Raw genomic sequence first — 15467 nt, forward strand, 5'->3', positions numbered from 1 at the left:
TTATTCACAATGACGGCTGTGCAACTCACTACTGAGACCTCTTGTTGGATATTTCCTACCTTGTTTAGGACTTCTTTTTGGTACAGTCTTAAACTTCTGACCAGCTAGTATTTAGGCTAATTTCATAGTATTCACAGTTTCCCTATTAAATGCTAAAAAGTTTTTTTATTTTTATTTCCTCTTTTCTTATTTTCATCTTTTGAAGCTCTACTTAAATAAGTGGTTGCGTCTAACAATGCAAAATGCATATTTTTTCTTTATGTTCATTGGCCTTAAGATTTTGGCCAACAGTGTGTATGTATATATATATATATATATATATAGTATATATTGCACTATTAACTCTCATGTTTAAATATATTAGATGATTAGTTTTGAGCTGAGGTCTCCATACTATAACAGGTAGGTGCTAAATTTATCTTAAATTCTTCATTATCAGTATACTTTACATTATCATTAAGTAAAATTATGCTTTAACATTCTTTATTAGACCTTACTGCTTCCAGAGCATTTCTTTCTTATAATTGTATTTTTTTTGTTATGAAAGGTGAGTTTGATTATTAAAAATCTGGTTGCAAGATTATTAACCAATAATCAATGTACTTATGATATGTTGGCTCTCATTTTCAATACAATGTTTAACTTTAACATACAGGAAAAATAAATAATACAGTCTAAAAGTTTTCAACAATACCATATGTATAAAGGCTACCTGTACAATCTGATTAACCTTGTATCTAGTACTCATGGGTGACACAGCACCTGGATGGACAATGCCATAAATATAAAAACTACTTGTAGGTTTACTCAGTATGACTAACCTTTCATCTATTAATCATGTTTTGCTGAACACTTGGATGGACAATACCATAAATATAAAGACTACTTGCAGGCTTACTCAGAGTGACTAATCTTTTATCCGTTACTCATAGCTAAATGAGCACCTGAATGGACAATACCATAAATATAAAGACTACATGTAGGTTTACTCAATATGACAAACCTTTTGTCTATTACTCATGGGTAATTGAGCACCTGGATGGTTTTTCAAAATATGGGCTTTTCTTTTTGAGCTGGATTTGTATATTTTATCACAGTATTGACAGTAATAATCTCTGGTTGTTTTCAGAATTGGAAGGTTTAATTCAGGTACAGAATCTGGCCTAATATCTGGATGGCGTCTAGCTAGGTGGTTTACCAGCATCCCTCGACGCTTGAAACCCAATAAACAAGAGTGGCATTTATAAATAAAGCGATGGTAATCAGTTGGAGACACCTTGAAAAGAAACAAATGAGCACACAATAATTTATATCCCACAATGGCAAAATACTAGATGCATGAGTTTAAGGGTACATAGTACTGTCTTTACACACCTGAAAGTTATTATACATAATAAGTTACGAAGTTGATTAAAGAAATTATATTACTATATAAATACATATAATTATTGAAAAAACAGGTACTTCACACCTATGGTACAAACACAATCTGAATCTAAACAGCGTGATCATTGAGGACTTTCAAGAAAGTTTTAATATACATATAGAAATGTAACAAATAAATGATAATTTCTACTTATTTATAAAGTCAAATACAAACAACTATAAAAAAGTTAAAACTTTAAGTTAGAATCAATATGTGAAAATATTGACTTAATTAATGTCAGTGAAGTGCATTTCAGAGAGTGAAGCTTATTTTTAAGCATTTTATTCAAAACTTTTTTTTTTAAACTGGAATACAATAAGGGGAAGATTAAGATTATGATAATCTGTAATACAGTGTTTCATAATACTGGCTACATCCAAGAACTGTGGATAAACATATATATTTTACCTGGAAAAAAATTTACATCTTAAGTAAAAACATTTATACACTTTTAAAAATTAATGTATGTCAAATAAGTATTTTTATTAATTATATGGAAAATCAAAGTTGATAGAGATACTGACCATATTACTAAAGTCAGCTTAAAACATAATTAAATAGATATACTTTAAAAATAAGCTTGTAACAACTGTGTTGAATATGCAAATAACATTCGTTCTACAATAATATATACTTACAAAAATTAAACTTACATTCCCTTGAAAATTCAAGAAATGAACAAATATAATGACAACGATAAACCAATACACTTGTAATTCATAATGTTTTGCCAATTTGATATAAGTGCCATGAAAATTCTATCAATGTTTCATAACGTTTATTTTAAGAATGAAAAAATTGAAGTTACTGTTCGATAAATACGGACATGATAACATTTTTGAAGCCATATCTTTAAATTCTTTTATGTGAATTTGTAAATTATTGGTGATAGTAATCATATGAGAAATGTGCTTCCTATGAAAATGAAACTGCCTAGGTTCTTAGTGACATGATAAATGAAATAACAAATACATTCTAATATATTTAAAATAGCCTATTTTTTCATTTAGTCTCCTGTAAAAGTTATATTCTTATCAAATATTTATGATTTTGAAAATATACAATATAATGTCATGAGTCATTAGAGTTGTATCTCATACAAAATGGAAATTAAAAAAAAAATCTGTTGCAAACAAAAGAACCAAAAGTGAGGTTTTTGAAGCATTTTAGACTGAAAAAAAGTATTAAAAATTGTTCTGTTAATAAGGGAGCAAAATAATAGGTAAAGAAAGACTCTAGTGTATACTATAGTACAAAAACTTATATTATAATATCATGTTTCTGGGCAATAATCAGCTCTAGATGAAGACCACTTTTGGTAAATAAAACTTTAACCATGAAAAAAAACTATTTATTTGTTTTCTTAACTTGCATCTTTACAGCATTGTGGATCAATCTGTTTTGTAAATTCCATTACAGTTATAGTGAAATTATAATTCATATGTGTTTTAATTGGATGAAACCAAAAATAAAGACGTTCTTACCTTAGGAACAAATTTTTTTGTGGATCGTGCTTTTAGAGCTCGATTGTTGGCACGAGCATCTCTGTCAGGACCATGCATCCTCTTCATGTGCTCTTTCAGCTTGTCTTTTCGTTTAAATTGTTTTCCACAGTCTGCACAGAGAAACTCTCGATGGTTTGAGTGTCTCAACATGTGCAACTTCAGTTTATCTGGTCGAGGGAAAACCTTATCACATTTATCACAAGGGTAGCGTCTCTCTGAATGAAAAGCTTCGAATGTGTTTACATTATCTGGTTATATTCTTCACATCTCTGCAACCAAATAGTAATAGATACACATTACTATTTCAAAATATATATAACACAAACTGAACATACTATAAAACAATACAGAGAAATTCTAAATATAACAATAAAAAAAAAGTTCAATGTTAATTATATTTGTTTAACATCAAACATTCACAAAATTTTTATACTAATTAGAAACATTCTTATCTTCATATTCTTACATTTCTTACAATAGTTTAACCGTAGTCCCTTTTTGAACAACTGGGGTATCATAAAATCCCTTTATTTTTTCTTCTCACAGTGGAAATATTTAATTGAACTACATGAAACTTAGTATAACCTCAGAAAAGCAGTATTTAATTTTGACGTAATAAAAGTCATAGAATTTTATTCAGTATTTTTACCAATTTCTGGAAAGTGAAATTTCCAAAATTTTGAAAAATAAAACAGAGAAATCTCAATACTGCTCTTCTTATTAGATTTTACTCTTTTACTGTTAATCAGAAAGTTGTACTTTATAAATCAAGTCAGTTACAACTTTATTTATAATCACTGACAATTTTCAGACCACAAAGTATGCTTTAGGCATAGAATGCACAACTACTAAAGAAATTTCAAAATTAAAGTAAAAAACTATAATTCTAAACTTTAGTTCAAAATTTAATCTCAGAAAGCATACATTTTTAATTAATAAAAACTTCCACCCTTGAGAATACAATCCTTTTCTGAAATATTATTATAAACCTCAGTTTCAACACTTCAATGTCACAGCACACGATTGGAACAACTACTAAGAAATCTGTAAAGACGAGAAAAACCCACTTGTAGAGAAAAATATATATATAAAAATGGCTGGTATGGGTTAGAAAGCACTATATAGAAGAGCGAACAACGTTTCAACCTTCTTCAATCATTGTCAGGTTCACAAACCTACATATATATTTTTAATTACTAAGAAATTTCAGTTTTTAAAACATTTACAGGCAAAGTTTAGAAACTATTAGATAGTGCAGTTTACCAACAATTGTGTTAAATAGTACAGGTTATAAGTTACTAGTTATGATAAAAGTGAATAAACTGGTGTTAAAAATAAGTTATAATATTGTAAGAACGTGAATAAAACTAATTTTTTAGAAAGAAGAATAAGAGAATTTAACAGGAAGTGAAAAAGACTTTAAACAACTAAAGTTTTTCCTTAAAGTATAATTATTTTGTTGTTAATAATCAATAATATGGTCATCACAAACTCAAAACATTTGTTTCTAGACTTCATATGCTATTTCTGAAGAGTACCAGGACACTTCCTCCTTACTTCAAAGTGAAATTTCTCACAGGAAGTTTTAATATTTGGTAGAACTTTCCTGTTTATCAAAATATATAGCATTATAAACTAATTCGTAAGAACTATATCCAATGTACAAATGGAGACTCAATTGTTTTTCTTATAATTTTTCCTATTTAGTGTTCTTTCTGAATTCTGTAATACAATGTTTTTGCAAAAGGTAGGAAAACCTAATAAAAGGTACAAGAACAGGAAAACTAAACTTTCAGCTGGTTCTGTGTCCTTGCCTATAAAAGCTGTGGGTCTAAGTGACATGATTTCTGTCGTCTTCTAGGACTTTTTGGGAAACAAATTCAAATTATTTATTGATAGCTTTATTAGAACACACTGGATTTTGGTTTACCTTTTCCTTTTAACTCAATATTCCAATAATCAAAATTACAGACTATATAACACACAAACTGGCCACTTCATGAAATATTTAGACAGATACAAAGTAAAGTTGTTTTAAAAATTTTGTCATAAACCTTCATTAAACCTTTTCTACCTCTGCCTAATCTAAGCTTCATTTAAACCATTTTACACACAAAAATAAAGTATGATGAAAGAAAACACCATCCATTCAGTATCATTCTAAATAAGTGGATAGAAAAAACCATTAAGACAGATGGCAAAATAATTAAAGCTTTTCTCTATGTTGATCCTTTACAATAATCCACAATCACACTTTAAATGGTTCACACATCTCTGATAAGTTTGGATACCATTGACTTCAAAACATTTTATAACTTAGCAGTTATTCATCAATCAGCCAATTAAAAGGGGCCTCATGTGTTGATTTTGGTTTGGCATGTACAAGATGAATTTAAATTGAGCTTTTAATACTAGTATTTTGAGTCCTGTCACATCACATTACCCATACCACCCTCCAACCTTTTCCTCACCAGATATAAGAAAATTGGGTGGATAGACCTGGTGGAAATAATTCTCATTTATATAGAAAGCCCACATTTGTATTTTTTACCTATCAACTAAGCTCAGTTATTTAATTTAGTCAAAACCAACCACAACTGATAACATTATGAGATTCTTGGAACAACAAACAAATAAGCATAATGGGCTGAATGTAATCATCTCTTTTGTAACCCCACTTGACAGTCTTCATTCATTTCATAATTGAAATTACCCTCAGCTGATGGACTAACTGGTAGCCTAGGCTTCTCATTTGTCCATTTTGCAGTGGCATTTAAAAAAGAGACAGTAGACTCCTTTGAGGAGGTACTTTGCACTTCTTTCTTGAATATGTTTCTATCAACACTTTTCTGGACTTTAGTACTGGATTAATCACAACAGCATTATTCTCTGAGCGTCTACTGATGATTTTTATCAATTTTCTAATTGATTGGAATATTTCTTCTGAAATAGCCATTTGAATTTTCTTTTCTTTTCCTATTTTGCTCCTAACCAAACTCTCTTGATTGAACTTGTAAGCACTATGGTTCAGCAATTAAAGGAATTTAGTTTCTTAAATGGGCTAAGAATAATTTGGCAAGATTTCTGTCTCTTTTTATGATAATTATGAAAAACTTTTTCTGTAAATGCTTCTATTATTTGAACAACAGTTATAAGCAATACAAAAGTACTGTCCAGGAATTACAATTTTACACATTAACTGTACATACAACCTAATTAAAAATATCTTTACACCATTGGAACAAAATTTATTTTTCATAGATTTATCAATCACCATACCATCTCCAAGTTTTAAAAAACTAGAATAGTAAAATGTGTATTATATAGCTACTTAATGATAGGAGCATAAAAGAGTGATAAATAATAATTAACATGAATTGTATTTAGCACACAGTGACACATTACACAAGCTAAATATGAAAACTGTAAGGCAAAAAGAAGCATTTTAATTCTTAGCATAAATATTACCTTTCACACAGACTGATAAAGCTTTGTAAATTCACATGCAAATTTTTAGTCAAAATATTCTGCAACAATTCTGAATTTTATGGAGAACACACCACATTTACTAAAAACTTGCTAATTTTCATGAATATACATTTAGTACATTCATGGTTACACAGAAGTTAATACAAGCAATCAAACTGTATTGAAATGCAAGTCTGTAACCCAAACTTTTGATTTTTTTTTTTCAGATTTTTGTAAAATTTGCTTTTACACAACATCTCTTGGAGTATTTATTACTTTGATAAAAAACAAACAAACATTGATCATGTAGTATTTAGCCAACAGACTGGGATGAATTTTCAATGTACAAGTGAACTTTCAAAGGTTAATCAGGTCTAGGGTTTTCTATGCAGTACCGCTTCTAATAAGTTAGGTAAAGAAACATCACTCTAATCTTGAAATATCCTGCCAACAAGAATGGGATAAAGGAACACAGATAAACCAATATGTCCCATTCTTTGATGCTTCAAAGATGTGGGATAATAAAACCACTGGTGAATAACTATTGTATTATGCACAATAAACTATTTGCTTCATAAAAATGGATAAACTAGTTAAGAATGCCATTTTAAAGGATCTAATTGTTTAATACTAAATTCTTTTCATAAAAAATAAGACCAGATAAATTGTTACATTAGATATTAAGTCAGGATATATTACACCAGAAAACTATAATAAATTCTTTCTTACAGCTTTTACAATACTTTTGATCTGAAAACAAGTATATAAGAACCACTTTCTCATAAAGAAGTGAGGAGTTTCATATACACACCATACACAAATAACCACACATCTATATCCTACAATGGCACCAATAACCAAAGGTTTTTTACCTTTTGACAATGTGGACAAGTGAACAAACCATTCTCACTGTGCCCATGGACATGTTCTTTCAATCCAATCATTTGTTCAAAATTCTGTTTGCAGATTGGACATTCATACGTCTTTCTGTCTTCACTACAAAAAAGAATATAATATCCCATAATGCTAAAACACTATAAATATTAATAAGATAAATATTTCAAACGTAATATAAGAAATAAAGAATTAGAGGAACTAGATTCTTAAACATTACCAGCTGGTTTAGTTAAACAAAGTTTATTTAATATTAAATAAACTTGCCATTTTTCACTTTTAATAGTTTATAACTAGCACATAAAGAGTCAGCTGCAGGACAAAACTGTAAGCACAAAGAAATAGTGCTACACTGAAAGAAAGTTGAAAGAAACTATTGCTTCTCTAATAATATCTGACTTTTTAGTTTTACACGTCATGTACGTATGTCTTGCAAACTTTTACTTATCTTTGTTCAATATTTCTGATTATAAAGTAAGAACACACACTTACTTATGGACCTTAATATGACATGCTAGAGCAGAGTTGTTCAAGAACCTCTTCAAACAGACATCGCATTGCAGTGGTTTTGAATCATCACTTCCATGAACCAAGTAGTGACGTATTAGTCTTTCATCAGTAGCAAAAGATTTGTAACAAAGATTACACTTGTATGGTTTCTGGGGGTTAATAAGGCCTTTCACTGAGATCCCTTTAGAATAGGTTTTTTCCATGAACAGCAACATGTTCACTTAATGCTTTCTTACCAGTAAAGAGCTGTAAAGAAAGAAAAATAAAGCAAAAAAAAATATTAATAACAAAACCTAAAAACTTGTTCATTACTAACATACAAAATAATTAAATTGTTAACAATCAAATCAGAGTAATTCCTCTGGCACAGATCTTATTTGAAATACATTTTGTCAGTTATCAATCTGCATCACAATAAATTTGTTTTGGTCTGTTTGGAATTTTGCACAAAGCTACCTGAGTGCTATGTGCACTAGCTGTCTCTAATTTCACAGTTAAAAACAAGAGGGAAGGCAGCTAGTCATCAACACTCACTGGCAATTCTTGGGCTACTCTTTTATCAATAAATAATTGGGATTGTCCAATACATTATTAGACCCCCATGGCTGAAAGGGTGAGCAGTTGACCCAAGACACTCAGACTACCAACCTAGCCATTTGGCCATGCCAGGCTCTCATTACAACAAGAATATCTTTGCCATTTAGCAACAGTTTTGTTGGAACCATATTTTGCTAGTGTACTGAGAAGTAAATGATGCTCACAGAAATTATCATACAGCATTTCAACATGTCTCAGATGACATAAATAACACCCTGGTAAAGCATCTAATCATAAAAGCACTAGCTTTCCAAGACTTAACTGGTTCTAATATTTATTATCTCTCCAAAAGGTATCACATCTCTCTCTCCAGTGCAAACCATAGAAATCCAAACAAATCAAGATATGTTTGCAGTTTGACAGGGAAAGATGTTCTAAATACTTCATATTTTATGATCAAAGTTTGCCAAATAAAAGAATATATATTAATAGTGCTAATTACTTATTCTGCCCTCAAGCTCTTCAGGGTATGTATGGAGAAAATAAAAAAGAAATAAATTGTTCTGAACTCTTGACAAATGCCTCTCCCACTTTCTACACTCACAGTTGTGATTTCTCAGGCAATTACACTTAAGTGAGCTAAATGTTTATAAACCAGTACAAAGAGCTCTTTTTTAAAATATGTTCTCCTGACAATTACTTTAAAATTGGCATGATGAATTCCACAGAGAACTAGTCAAACCACTCTCAGCAGTGATGCTACTTTTGTCCTCATACTTTAGTGTTGTTTCTCACCTAGAAATATGTTACTTAGATAGACAGTTTCATTCTATTTGGGTTTTAGTTTTATATTATATTTAATTGTTGTTATTTATGTTTTAAGATGCATATCTGAAAGGTTTAACAATTTTTCTTTACGTAAACCAAAGCCCCCTTGGTTCACAAGGGTTTGTGTACACATAAATGCCATTAAGTCCTGCCAAAGGCTAAAGCTTATCTGCCCACTGTGGTATAACATTGGCCAAAGTCACCCATTAATGTGTGTTGTGATAAATAACAATGCTGAAGGACAAGAAAGGACAACAGAACATAAAATAAATTATATGTGAAAAGGTAAAAACATACAGAAAAGAATGTAACTAAAAGAAGATGCAAAATTACTTCACAAAATATTAAGATGTGTATACATTTTCATACACCTTAAGTTTAAAAATTTCATTGTACTATACTATAGACTATATAGTATAAGTTGAAGATAATAGTAACAGTTAGTATAAAAAGTAAAAACACAACAATGAATATTTACCATAAATGAAAAAAAAAGATATTCACTTAGGAAGTTCTTTAGGTAATGCAAACAAAATTTACTTACGGTGTTTCATTGGTTATACAAGATATTACATGGGTATACTCCTCTAAACTTAGAGAGTTCAAATGTGTATGTTCCTTAACAACTGTTATTACTCACTATAAAAACCTAATTTTTTTAAACTTTTTGTTTTGATAAAAATAATTTATATCACCATACAATATACTTTTAAAATCTAATTTCCTTCTAAAAAAATAAAATTTCACTTAATCCATTACAATTAGACCAAATAAATTATAATAGGTAAACAGCCTTTCAATGAAACAGAATAATTAACAGACATACAAATACAGAAATGAATAAGAAATTTATAAAAATAAATTAAATGTACAAGATTACCTTTTTACACTTAGGACACCTACAAGCTCCATTTTCTGAAATATTATTGCTTTCATTTCCAGTTTCTGGATGTTCTTTTGAATCTGAGGTCTGTTGTTCATCACACAAAGATATATTAGTTTCTTCCTGTTTATTATCTGATGTTTCATGAATTTCAGAATGGAGGTTTAGAATGGTTGAGTTGTCAAATACTAGTGGGCAATTTGAGCAGGCCCAAATCTTGTTTTCCCTTCTTTTTTGAGAAAGACCTGAGTGTGCGTGGTGTAGCTTCATTTTCTCCCCGTTGTCGGTGCCTCCGAACATGCCTAGTATGAAGTACAGATTTACTGTTTGCAAAAGCAATACATTTCAGAATTTATTCTTATAACACTGATTAGCTACACTGCAACTATTTCACTAAACAAAATATATTAAGCAGATTTGCCATATATGGTCTTTGTAAACACTATATATCTACTTCCAATATCTTATTGTAAAGACAGTTTATACAAAAATGCTAAAATTCTAAGCTGTGGATATAGTTTAAGCATAAAGAAAATTATTAAATGTGTGTATATATATAATATAATTTCTTCACGTGATATTTATTACCCTGAATGCAGTAAAAATGTGTGTTTTTTTCCCTATTTAACTTTTCATGCACATTAAAATATGCAATTAAAGGTTAATTATTTGTTGCATGGCCTTTCACTGTACTAAATAAATTTCATTACTTTCAACTATTTCATTTGTTATTCAATGCAACTGTTAACTGTAAAAAAGATAACAGATGAAACAATCACATAAATCATTAAAAAAATAATTGAGAGATGATTATAGAAAACTTTCCAATTTATTCTTTATAGTACTGTTTTGTTTTCTTAAAACATTCAAATTTCATGAGGATTTTGGTTATTAGGAAAAAGTATAAAAAGCCACAAACTCGTAAAGGTTCTCTGACTATATGTGTTTTTTATAGGTACAAAACCCTGTATTATATTTAAATGCAACTAATTTACTGTAAGCAAACTTATATCAATTCACTAGGTGTATGATTAGGGTATGTGACAAGTGGTTACTAACAACAACAGAAAAAAAAAGACACTCTTTAACTTTTTCAGTGCCATAAAAAAAGCCTAGTTGAATCAATTCAACATGCTCACAAACTAATATTATTGAATGAATTACTATCATTTTTTTATTTTAAAAACACTGCATGCATATTCTATGTATCACCAGTACAGCCAAATAAAAAAACTGTTCAAAACAGTCCAAAATAAGGAAAACCAGAGATCATATACAAGTATATATAAAATATTATTGAGAGAATTCCATTTAATATGTCCCATCAGTTTTGTATTTAGTATCAAGTTTCACTTTATTTTATTATTTTGGTAAAACTTTGTTACCATCTACAGCAGTTTCATAATCTCTTAAAAATACATATACTCTGAATGATTAATAACAGCCTACAATCCACACTAAAGCATGACCCTTGAGGTCTATACGAGGGCTGTTCAAAAAATATGCGGACTGTTTGAATTGCGCAGCTCCAGTTGGTTCCAGGGGAATCCGCTTGGTGTTGCTAGGTTTGCAAAGATCAGCTGATTACGACGCCATTTCCCGATTGCAGATATCTTCATTTGTGTATTAGCTATGCGGTTTTAAGTGAAATGCGATTTTTTTCGTTTGGCGATTTCAGAATGAATGATCTGAAGGAGCAACGACTTGTTGTGAAATTTTGTGTTACAACTAGGAAACTCTGCAACTGAAACTTTTGCTATGCTTAACATGGCTTATGGTGATGTTGCTTTGAAGCGTACGGCATGTTTCAAGTGGCATGAACGTTTTAAGGATGGCCGACAGTCCATTGAAGATGATGGCGTCCTGGGCGTCCTTCCACGTCAATTGGCGACCCACACGTCGACAAAATCAACACCCTGGTGCGGACAAATCGGCGTCTGACTCTCAGGGAGCTTGCTGAAGAGTGTGGGATATCAGTTGGATCTTGTTACGAGATTTTGACCGAAAAATTGAAGATGCACCGCGTTGCTGCGAAATTTGTGCCTCAGAACTCGTGAGTTTTTGGCCAAACACTCGATCGCTGTTCTTCCCCACCCCCCTACTCACCTGACCTTGCTCCTTGCGATCTTTTCTTGTTCCCCAAACTCAAAAGACCCTTGAAAGGAAGAAGATTTGAGGCGATTCGAGATTAAGGCAAATGCGACGAAGGAGCTGGAGGACATTACAAAAGAAGCGTACCAGGACTGTTTCAACAAGTGGAAACACCGTTGGGATAAGTGTGTGCGTTGGGGAGGAGAGTACTTTTAAGGGGTCCCAGACCTGTAACTTCTAAATAAAGTACATTTTGTTTTATGACGTCACTCCGCGTATTTTTTGAACAGACCTCGTATAGTTGCTAAACCTAAATATTTCTATGACCTTTAACTGAAAATAATATAACTAATCCAGTAACAGCAAGAAGAAAAACACCACCAGAAACTACAGAAACAACAGATTACATACTGACAAATAATTACTTGGAAACTAGTTATAAAAATATGTTCAGCTGTATTACAGGACCACCACCACTCCAAAACTTGTAAGTGGAGAAAAATGAATTGTTGGCAAAGTGTTTGTAAAATTTTAAAACTTAGATTCACCTCTGTACAACAGACTTTTAGCTGAAGATTGTATCTAATTTTTAAAGCTGAGACACAGGCTCATTTGTAAAGATACCTTATTTTTGGTGGGAAAGAGTACATACATAAGTGTAATTCAATGCAGTTTATTATAAAAAGAAATAAAAATTCTTACAACCACCAGAAAAAAAAAAATTCAGACTCTTCAGACACTACAAAAACAGGTTTAGTTTTTTCTAAATGAACTATACTATTTATAAGATGTTATAATACTGTTTGCTAGCATAAAATATATTAAAATAGATTACTTACACATAACAAAATTTTTAATCTGTAAGTACAGTAGTGCACTCATACCAGTATTTTATAATACCAGTTAAGAACTGCCCAAACACAGACATATTAGAACAGTTTCCTTGTGATTAGACTCTGGCACTAGAACATTAGTCCAGTTACGTGCCTAACAAAATCTGTGCTCTACCAGTGAGAAAAAAAGATACAAGCTGTCCCTGTTAATATTCACCTATAAAACTTTTTACTATGACTATGATCAGGCAAACAGCAGACCAATTTACCACCACCCTATCACATTACATAAAGTATTTCATAAATTATTACACCAACCTGTTCCTATTGTACACATGGCTGAATTTCATTTCACAAATTGGACACTTGAAACGTTTTTCTCCTGTATGCATGATCATATGTCTTTGTAAGCTGTAATTTCTGGGGAAAACTTTATGACAGAGTTGACATTCAAATTCTTCCTGTTTTGAATCAAGCTAAATGAGAGTAATAATATCAACATCAAACATCAATAATTATTAATACAGATAAAAGTAACCTCAGGTTACAAGGTCATAACCATAAATGTACAAATTTGTTTTTGAATAATGTCTTTTTAAATAAATGTCACCCATACTATCAAAGGAAAGTGTACTTCAATATCATATAAGAAAAAAATGTTCTTGTTATTCTGAAAAGAACAAGAGAATAGCAGAAAAACAGATACAAATACACCTGGAAACAGACACTACTCAGCTAGGAATTAATTTTCTTAGACATTTTTATTTATTTTAAATATTTTGCTAATTTCCTTCTTTACAGTGTTATTTTTGTTTTATTAACAAGTTTGCACTTTCTATCAGTTTCCAACCAATGAGAGTTTACTTCACTTTGTACCAGCTGTTTACAGATGCTCCTTCCTGCAAATCCTACAGTAACATGAAAGTTATCTGTTATCTCTAGTTAACTTTTCAACTTTCAGATTATGTTTCTATATTCACCTTTTTTTTTGAAAACTTACAGGGTAAAATCAAAGAAAACCCATTTTTTTATATTGTGAAATTCTGTCTATATTTACACTTGAAGATAAAATCAAGCTCTTTCTTTAACAAAGTTTCACACATAGTTTCTTTCATTTATTTTTAATCTCCTGAAATATTTCCTTGTAAAATGTCTAAAAGTCAATCCAGTCCTCTACATGCTTTAACTGCATCTTTTCAATTGTTAGTTATATGTAAACAAACTTTATGTATATATTAAAAATACTAATTATTTCTACATTATAGTGAATTCCATTTCTCGGTTAGCTCTTTCCATATGGAGTCAGTGATTTGCACCGACCTTCTTGTCCCAAAGTAATATCTTCACAGAATTTGGAAGCTTTCAGTAAACATTACAAATTGTTTGTAGACAAAGTCACATCTTTTTAAATTAAGTATTTTAACTAAAGATATGTCCATAAACATGTAGAATTAAAGTACTGATTGCTTTGAATGCAAAGTGATTGCCATTGTAATATTAAAAATATTTCTAATCTAAATATTTTCAAATTATCATTTACATAACCACTAAAACTTTGAAAACAAACTTTTGAGTTCTTAGTTTTTAGGTCTACTTTGTTTTATCACAATGTTACTTGTTCTGGAAGGGGAGATTGAGAATTTATTTAAACATTTCCTTTTAAATTTAAGAAATTAAAATTTATATAATATTCAAAATCTGATTTAGTAACTATGTTTTGATATCAAGTTTATTTGCATAAAATGCTGATAAAGTAGCTTCATTAACTTTTGAATGTAACTCTGTACAGTTGTGACACACATTCTTTAACCTACTTGCAGTAAGAACATTAAACAATTAACACATGGTTTTATAGTTCAAATTCACAGTGTAAAGAGACACTTTTGTAATATCTACTTCTCCATGATTAAGGTTCATGTTCCTAAGGTAGATCCTAAGAGGTGTTTAAACACACAAATGCAATCCTCAATTTTTTGTTCGAAATTTTGTTCGCTCCTCTATGTAAAATATTTTCTCAAGCCAAATGAGCCGTTTTTACATATATAAATTATTTGACTATTCAATTCACTTTGACTAATCTAAGTACATATAATGATACTGGAGGCCTTTCCACAATATACACTTGTTAAAAATAAAACAACTTTCTTCTGAACAACACAACATCTAGCTTCCTTTACATACAACCATAGATAATCAATAATATCACACAATGAACACCAATAGTAATCTTATAACAGATAAATCTTTGTTCAAAAGCCTCAACAAATCTCAGAAATTGCTGTAATGTGATGTTTTCTGTGTAAACATAAAAAGGTTTCCTACATTTTTAATGCAATAAACATAATCTAAATATTGCACAAACCATGAAGTTTTTTGGAGGCCTGCCTCTTGGTCCCTTAGTGGTTTGTAACAAAAGTGGGCTGGTAGGTTCTTCTGTTGCTATCTAGGAGTAAGGAAATTTATACATGAGTAAAGCTTATTAATAGATATGC

General features: G+C 30.4%; 1 protein-coding gene across 1 annotated transcript in view; it reads right to left on the bottom strand.

Annotated features, from left to right (window-relative positions):
* Positions 1–15467, bottom strand: part of LOC143254938 (uncharacterized) — a 66478-nt gene that overhangs the window by 14139 nt on the left and 36872 nt on the right. Inside the window, exons 14-22 of the mRNA XM_076509848.1 lie at positions 15338–15418; positions 13294–13451; positions 11437–11459; positions 10072–10353; positions 7786–8023; positions 7272–7395; positions 3186–3200; positions 2911–3153; positions 1004–1276 (exon numbers count right to left, since the gene is read on the bottom strand). Of these exons, the coding sequence (XP_076365963.1) occupies positions 1004–1276; positions 2911–3153; positions 3186–3200; positions 7272–7395; positions 7786–8023; positions 10072–10353; positions 11437–11459; positions 13294–13451; positions 15338–15418 (1437 nt within the window). The remainder of the gene's footprint in view (positions 1–1003; positions 1277–2910; positions 3154–3185; positions 3201–7271; positions 7396–7785; positions 8024–10071; positions 10354–11436; positions 11460–13293; positions 13452–15337; positions 15419–15467) is intronic.

Source organism: Tachypleus tridentatus, chromosome 7, assembly GCF_004210375.1.
Source record: "Tachypleus tridentatus isolate NWPU-2018 chromosome 7, ASM421037v1, whole genome shotgun sequence".
Lineage (NCBI taxonomy): Eukaryota > Metazoa > Arthropoda > Merostomata > Xiphosura > Limulidae > Tachypleus > Tachypleus tridentatus.